Genomic DNA, 7,436 nt, shown 5'->3' with positions numbered 1-7,436 from the left:
AAATTTGAATTCCCCATTTTGGCTGATGCTCAGCCCCAGCTGCAGCCCTCCCCCACCCCCAAAGCTCTGCACCGCACCCAAGGGCGAGCTCCAGCTCCTAAAATTATTAATAAACAGCCATATTCCCCCAGCAAGGTCGCGTCTGGCCCACACGACCCGCGGGGAATCGCGATATTTTAAGTGCCAGGGAAAGTCATGGAAAATTTAAACCCCGGCCCTAAAGGCATCTGCGTATCATCATCATCCTCCTCCTCCACCTAACAAACGGGGAGGGATGGGAAGGATGGAGCCCTGCAGGTGCCTTTCCAGAGGCAACAGTGCCAGGAGCTGCACAGTATTCCCGTCGGAAAGGCTGGGCGGCTGCGCAGCGTTTCCCAGGGAGTCAAGGTTCCAGACAAAGACACACCAAATAAATAAATAAAACACCGAACCAACCCAAAAAAACCCCACCGGGGTAGCGCTTTGAAATAAGACTCGGTGCTTTGAAGCGTCACAGCAGCAGCGAGTACGGTCTCGGGGCCCCGGGGGACGAGAAGGCGGCGTGACAGCGTGACGATGCGACGGCGTGACGTGGGCGTGCGAGGTGGGCTGGGCGGACGGGATTTCCTGGTGCTGAGCGCTCGGGCACTGTGCACACCTTGCAGGTGCAGTATCACCCTTCCCTCCCACCCAAGCCAGGGGTTTTTTGGGGAAAAAAAAAAAAGAAAATAGAGACCAGAGGAAAAGGACGGGTACCTGACCACCCGGCTCAGGGACGGTGCAGACCCACATCTCCCCACTCTTCCCCGAAGGAGCGGGCTTCCCACCCGGCATTGCCCAGGAGTTTCGCTCCTGACAAGTCCATCTCGAGCTGGCCGCATGTGCAGCTACACCCTGTGCCCGGGGCAGCTTGCTGCAACGGCATTGAACACAGAACTGTATTTTTAAAGACAGAAATTAACACTGCTGCTTTCCCATTTTTGGCATCTCACCACTCAAACCTGCAGCATTTCTCTCTAAAAATCCAATCACGGGTTCTCTATGCTGCACTGGAAAGGCTCCTCAGACCCAACACACTCAGCCAAGAACACCAGACTCGGGGAAGGACAGTGAAGTCTTCCGCGGGCTGCGCGTGACCTTGTACAAGACATTTCATCAAATTATTCCCCATTCCCGAGACAGGGAATGACCCTTCTCAATCATCAGGGAAAAAGCTGAACGCGTGCAGGTTTGCCTTGTGCTCCACGTGCGACCCTCCGACCAAAGCTCCTCTCACTGACACCTCCAAGGTCGACTGTAGAGGGGTTTTCCCCCCTGTCCCACAGCCCAAACACCTCCAGAAGATCCCTGCGGGAAGGGGAGAGCTGCCCGCAGGTACGGCCAAGGCACCGTTCACAGCAGCATCCCGCTCCTCATCCGTCAATACCAGACCCGAAACAATCATCACCTTTGTCTCTCCAGCGTGCACGCGTTCACACCGCTTTCCTCACTCCATTCCCTGCCTGCCGCTGTGCCGAAGCCACATGACAAAAGCCCCCGGCATCCGCGACAGCTGCCTGCAGAGCTGCCCACCCCTCGCTGCAGGGGACAGGGGTGGCAGCAGTCGAATTGGGCTCTCCCCATGCCCAGATGCCTCCGAGACACAATTTACAAGACGCAAGAGCGACGCTGGATGGACCCGACGCTGCAAATCAGCACTAACATCCCCCACACGGCGGCCAGGGAGAGGCCGAACATGCCGTGACAAAGAGAGCAGTGCCAAAAAGGAAAAAGAGCAGCAGCTCCCAGGGACCAGCATTGCATCACAGCCTCAGAAAGGTTGTGCTCAGACAGAAAAAAATAAACCCCTTTCCAGTTCACCTCTCCCCACCCGTCTGTGATGAAAACCAAGCAATAAACATCACCACTGGATGAACTCCAGAGCCAAGTAACCCAACCACCCGCTCGACACCTGGGATGAGGCTGTTACCCAATGCCCCTGTTTATTTCCCAGCCACGTTTTATCGGTTTCACAACACAAAGCTATGCGCACAGGTTGAAATGCTCACCCCAACCCTTTCCCCCCTCCTTTCACTATTACTTTCAGACCAAGAATAAAACAAACCAAAAGGAACACCCACCCCACACATAGTCCTGGAGCCCTCTAACTGAGCCATCATTCAGTATTATGCCATTCCCAAGTGGGAACCCACTTTTTCCAAGTGCTAAACCCACACAACGTGCAGAGTACCACTCGCTCGGATGGGTACCAGAGAGCAAGAGCCCCCGCCAAGGGCTCCTTTTCCCTCCCACCACAGGTAAAAGAAGGTCCTGCCTACCTCTTTGGTCAGGTCTCCATTCACTGGGGCAGCCACCGCTCCCAAATCTTCCAGTTCTTCCCCAAATCCTTGTTCTGCTCCGCTCTCCCTCACCCCGTTGTCAGGATTGCTCCCATCCTGCAGGCCGCTGCCGTTCTCTAATGCAATGCCGGCGCTGGGCTGGCTACCGGACACGGAGCCTTCGGGGTCTCTGTGCACCAACCAGGCGTTGACTTCGGTGGTGGGCACCTGAAACCTGTCCAGGGCCCGCACCTGGTTGAGCAGCCTGCGAGCAGTGAAGTAATAGTCCAGGTCTACACTTTTTGGGTGGATGCCATATCCATCCAAGGTGTTACGCAGGTTGTGAAACTGGGTCTGGGTGTAAGCGGAGCTCTGGCCAAGAATGATCTCCCGGAGAGGAGGGAGCTGCGAGTTCAGGTAGGTGTCCACGTCCACACGAACGCCGATCAAGCTGAGCAGAATGGTGAACTGGATGAGGCCTTCAGTGAAGTATTTCTTCAGAGAAAGCATTTCTGGCAGAGGAGAAAAGAAAACAGGTGGAGGGTTTGGGAATTAAAAAAAAAAAAAAAAAACACCACACACAACACAAAACAACAACCCAGCTTCAGGTGAATTCTCCACACAACAGGTTGGTTGGGTTTGTCTTTCCTCTGCCCCACTTTCAAACAAACAAAATAAAGCAACGACTTCAGCATTCAGATTATTTAAACAGGATAAAAGTTTAAAGAACATTCAAGACTTTGGGTTCCAAACGAGTTTGTTTTTCTTTTCAAACTCTGGACCTCACCGGTCGGCCAGCAGAGTGCAATTAAAGATTTAAATTTCACGAAGCAACAAACCCTCCCCTGAACACAGCCTCCACCCTCTCTTGCCCTTTCCTCTTCTTCAGAACTGTTGTAGAACACAGACCGTGCAGCCACATAAAAATCCACGTGACTTACTGTCAAAAAACTCCACATCCAGCGACTTCCTCTCGCGCCCCCCCCACCCCCAAATTCCCCACACTCCAGGACGGGGGTCCGCTCCCTCCGACAGCCGGCGGCTCTTTCCTTCCTTTCTTCTGGTCTGCGACGCTTCTTGAAGGAGCCTTTTACCAGCCAAAGGTCCCGATCATGGGAAGGTCCAAAGACTCCTCCGCTCCTGGCTGCAATTTCATCAGCGGCTGAGACACAACCAGAGAGCAAACGCGATAACGCGCCCACCGGGCACCACCCGAAAACATCGCACATGGACCTACTACACCGGGAAACGGGGCGGTTGCCCCACGCGCGGGGCCCGGGGAAAAGCCGAGAGAATTTCACTCGAAAAACTGATTTTCCCGATACGAGAAGGGGGCACAGAAACACACGCCCCCCACACCCCCACCAGGTTACCTCTGGTGACAATACTGTCCGTGCTTCCCCTCCCGGAGCTATTCTTAGTTTGGTGCGTCAACTTCCCCTCTCTCCCAAGGAATCCAGCCCCGACTCCCTTTCACTCTTTACCCCGCTTTTCCCGCAGCTCCACAAACCGCCCGTATTTTTTTTTAAAGAAGCAAGTTTAGAGCAGTTCAATGCATAGGTGTGTTCCATGTGAATTGTATTGCAGATCTCCAATAGGTGAACATAGTGCGATCAATAAACAAATTCCAGACTCTTCAAATATTTATTTAAATCAATTGGGGAAACAATGGATTGTTCAAATATGTACTTTCGTTATTGTTTTCTTGTTGCTATCAGCTAAAGATCTTATTCGCACCACAATTGGTCAGACAAGACTGCTCATAGCAGAAAGGTTTAAACAGTTTGAAGGACTGGTGGATAATTGTGAATTTAAACGGGGTGAAAAAGAAACGACGTGTGCAGACTTAGATGGATTTTGGGACATGGTTAATTTTCAGGTATGTACTTGCATATTAACCTGCTAGAATAAAGTTGATGAGGTTATTCATGAGCAATGGATTTGAAACTATTCTTTTGTGTTTTGAACATTCAGATTCTGATACTATATTTTTTAATAAAAAAAGTCAAGTCTTTGTTTAACACTTACTGATAGTGAATAGTGCCAGCCGGTATACTCCAATTTATAATTCATGGACCTGTTTATCTCTTGTGTCTTCTTGTTGCCTCTGTATCTTGTGTTTCTCTGGAATGAAGGCATGTAGTCAAATCTTATTCTGTTTTGGAGTCAGGATACAGTCACAATGTCTACCTGGACCAAAATTCCTGGACCTCACCTGAAAAGTAGGGTTTCCAGGCTTCAGTATGAGAATAACGCAGAAACTACAATAACCTTATTTAGGGGTGAGCTTAGGTGGTAAAAACCTTTATCTCTCTCTGTTGGTGCTTCCATTGGTTTCAGAACGAAAGATAATATTCTAAATTATCAAGATGGCTCTCGACAGTATTTGTAAATCAGCATTCAACAAAGGGTCTTGTAACTAGTTAAATCATATGCAAAGACGGATTTATTGTTAAAGCCCTAGACATAGGTTTTTAATTCCTTCCAGAAAGCGTAAGGGTTTCACCTCCTTATACATCAGCTATTTGAGGAGAACTTTGCTAGAACCAGTAACTTGAAAAACAGGGTTTACCTATGCTTACTACGTGTCTGGGACAGGATGATGGCGCCTTGGCCTTGCTCGTCGCCCCAGAGCGGCTCAGGGGCCTCCCCTGCACTGTCTTGGGCCCTGGGGCTGATAACACTGTCTAAACATGACCCTGCCCCATGCTCGCCTGCGGCCCTCGCAGGTCCCCAGCCCGGCGCAGGCGTGAGGCAGCCGTCGCAGCCACTTGCAGATGGAAGGAGTGAGTCAAAGCCGAACCCAGAGCTTCGCCTCAGGCCCTGCAGTGAGTCAGTGGCGGGGCTGGGAGCCCAGCCAGGCCATCGCCTGCAAACCCTGTGCTTTACTTTCTTCATTGCTCCAGCCCTTTCGCTAATTAAACGTCTTTAATTTCACGCTCCGGCTGCTGCCCAGTCGGCATACCCCTGTTCATTACGCCCAGGTCTTGTTTTCAGGTTGAGAAAAGCAAGCTCTCCTGGTCGGCTGCTCCTCGCCCGTGGCGGTGGGAGCTGCTGGAGGTGCAAATGGCTGTGTCGGAGCGAGGTGACTCCCAGCCCTGACTTGGGCTGTCCAAGAGCCGCGGGGAGGGGGACAGCCCCTGGGGGACACCACATCCCCCAGGTCCTGGTGCTCGGAGCAGGACAGGGCTCCGCACCACACAGAGTTGCTCACAGCCACCCGCAGCTCACATACCAGGGGCTGTCTGTATGTCTGGCTGTCACTTAATTGCCTAAAAGAGTTGCACTGTCTGTGGGTCGTGCCATGAGTGCTGCTGCTCATCACAGGGGAAACCGCTGGCCAGTTTGATTTTAACCGAGCAACCGTGATCTCAATGTTCAATGCCTTTTGAGACAGTAACTATCCAGCAGAGGTGAGGGAAAGGCTGCAACTCATCCAAACCACCTCACCAGGTGCCCGAGGAGCTGCACCAGCACCATCAGCACATGCAGCGGGTGACTCTGAAGCCACTTGACAAAAAGTGCCGGGCTCTCCCTTTAGAGCTGCAGGAGTAGAGGCAAAAACATTCTGTGAACCAGCCAGCGTCAGGCTCCCCCTCCCATCCTCACCTCTCCAGCATGATCAACCACCAGATCACCCACAGGAACGCCAGAAACTAGTTAAATAAATGAGCACGGAGCGGGGTCGATGTTAAAACTGTCACCTCTGAGCAGGTTATTTATACCTTCACCCATTGATCGGTGCGGGCTTCCTGCCCAAATCAATGCCGGCACCCACGGGGCGAGGGGCAGTGGCTGCCAGACCTGGCAGTGGAGGCGGACAGGTAGGAGGTAAGGGCAGCCGGGCAGCACCACCCCTGCCTGCTATTCCTGCAACGCTACAGCTGCCCGGAGCGGCCGCAGCTGCCAAAACCAGACACCCTCTTCCCTGCCCCAGAAACTTGCTGGGACAAACAGGATGCCAGAGACAATAGTTCATCTGAAAAAAAAACCCATGGAAAACAAGTGCAGGCTCTGACACCTCGCAGTGGGGTGCGGTTTCCCAGCTGGGGGGTGTCTTCCCAGGGCAGCGGTGGGAGCAGACCCCCCGTTTTTTATGGCAAGGACCAAGCTCACGGCGCGGCTGAGATGGGGGACAGGCTGCGCATCCCCCCACACTCAGAAAGCCCCAACGCTGCAAGAAGGGATGCTCCAGATCATCCAGGGAGACAGGCACGGCAAGGAAAAGGACTGGAGCATGCAGGGAAAAGTGGCGAGGAGCCTGGAAGCACCCGGATCTGAGCAATTTTGGGTCATGGGATCACTCTGCCCTGGCTGCTCCGTCTCGCTAATCTCCTCCTGGAAAACAAGCCGCGAAACACCCACGAAAGCCGGGGTGCGGCCCTGGCCCACGTCGTGCCACAACCGGCAATTTGCTGAGGCAATGGCGGCGGCCCCGGCGGGCGGACGGGCACGGCCCCATTGCCAGAGCAGTTCCCCCTCAATACCGAGAGCCGCCGCTCAGCACGTTGCACGCCGGGGGGGAAATTTGGGGATTCTGCCAACCCCAATGGCCACCAAGGATTTGAAACAGGGCTGCCTCGCTTGAGAGCTTTATTTGGGCACCATGTCCCCCCCCTCCGTACCCCACATGGTAAATGGGTGTATGGGAACATCCTCCCACCAGCAACCCGAGCCGGGTTATTTTTAGTGTATGTGTGTGTGTCCCCCGAGGACTATTTGGAGGGCTGGCAGGCATCCCTGTCCCTGTACCCTGCCCAGCTCCCAGGCGACAGCCTTTTGGTGCTTGGTGCCCATGAGGGGGGCACAGACCCGCTTTCCTGGTGTTCCCATGGGAAAACTGCCCCCCACCCCCTGCCGGTTCCGTTTTGGCAGTAGGGATGGTTAGGGACAGCCTGGGGCAAGCAGCGTCCCTTCGGCAGGATGCCATGGGGTTGCTTTGGGCACGGCGTGTCCCCCTGCCCCTCACCGCGGGGCTGTGACCCAGGTTCCCCCCCACACCGTGGGCTCAGCCCTGGCAGAGGGGAAATGCTCCAGCCCCGGAGGTTAAAGCAAACAGGGCAATTTGGGTGCAACCGGTGAGTCACCGGGAAACGCCGCAGGGAGAGAACAGGGGATGGGAGCAGGGGGTCTGGGGGG

At 53.9% G+C, this 7,436-nt stretch overlaps 2 protein-coding genes across 2 annotated transcripts in view; one reads left to right on the top strand and one right to left on the bottom strand.

Annotated features, from left to right (window-relative positions):
- The window catches only part of NFE2L1 (nuclear factor, erythroid 2-like 1), a 7,988-nt gene extending 5,181 nt beyond the window's left edge, over positions 1–2,807 (bottom strand). The window contains exon 1 of the mRNA XM_009892178.1: positions 2,298–2,807. Within this exon, the coding sequence (XP_009890480.1) occupies positions 2,298–2,807 (510 nt within the window). The remainder of the gene's footprint in view (positions 1–2,297) is intronic.
- A 1,354-nt stretch (positions 2,808–4,161) lies between these two features.
- Positions 4,162–7,436, top strand: part of COPZ2 (coatomer protein complex, subunit zeta 2) — a gene marked incomplete at its 3' end in the record, with an annotated part of 6,186 nt that continues 2,911 nt past the window's right edge. The window contains exon 1 of the mRNA XM_009892210.1: positions 4,162–4,176. Coding sequence (XP_009890512.1) covers positions 4,162–4,176 — 15 coding nt within the window. The remainder of the gene's footprint in view (positions 4,177–7,436) is intronic.

The sequence above is a fragment of the Charadrius vociferus genome, unplaced genomic scaffold (assembly GCF_000708025.1).
Source record: "Charadrius vociferus isolate BGI_N301 unplaced genomic scaffold, ASM70802v2 scaffold509, whole genome shotgun sequence".
Classification (NCBI taxonomy): Eukaryota; Metazoa; Chordata; class Aves; order Charadriiformes; family Charadriidae; genus Charadrius; species Charadrius vociferus.
This window is presented reverse-complemented; position numbering and strand designations above follow the sequence as displayed.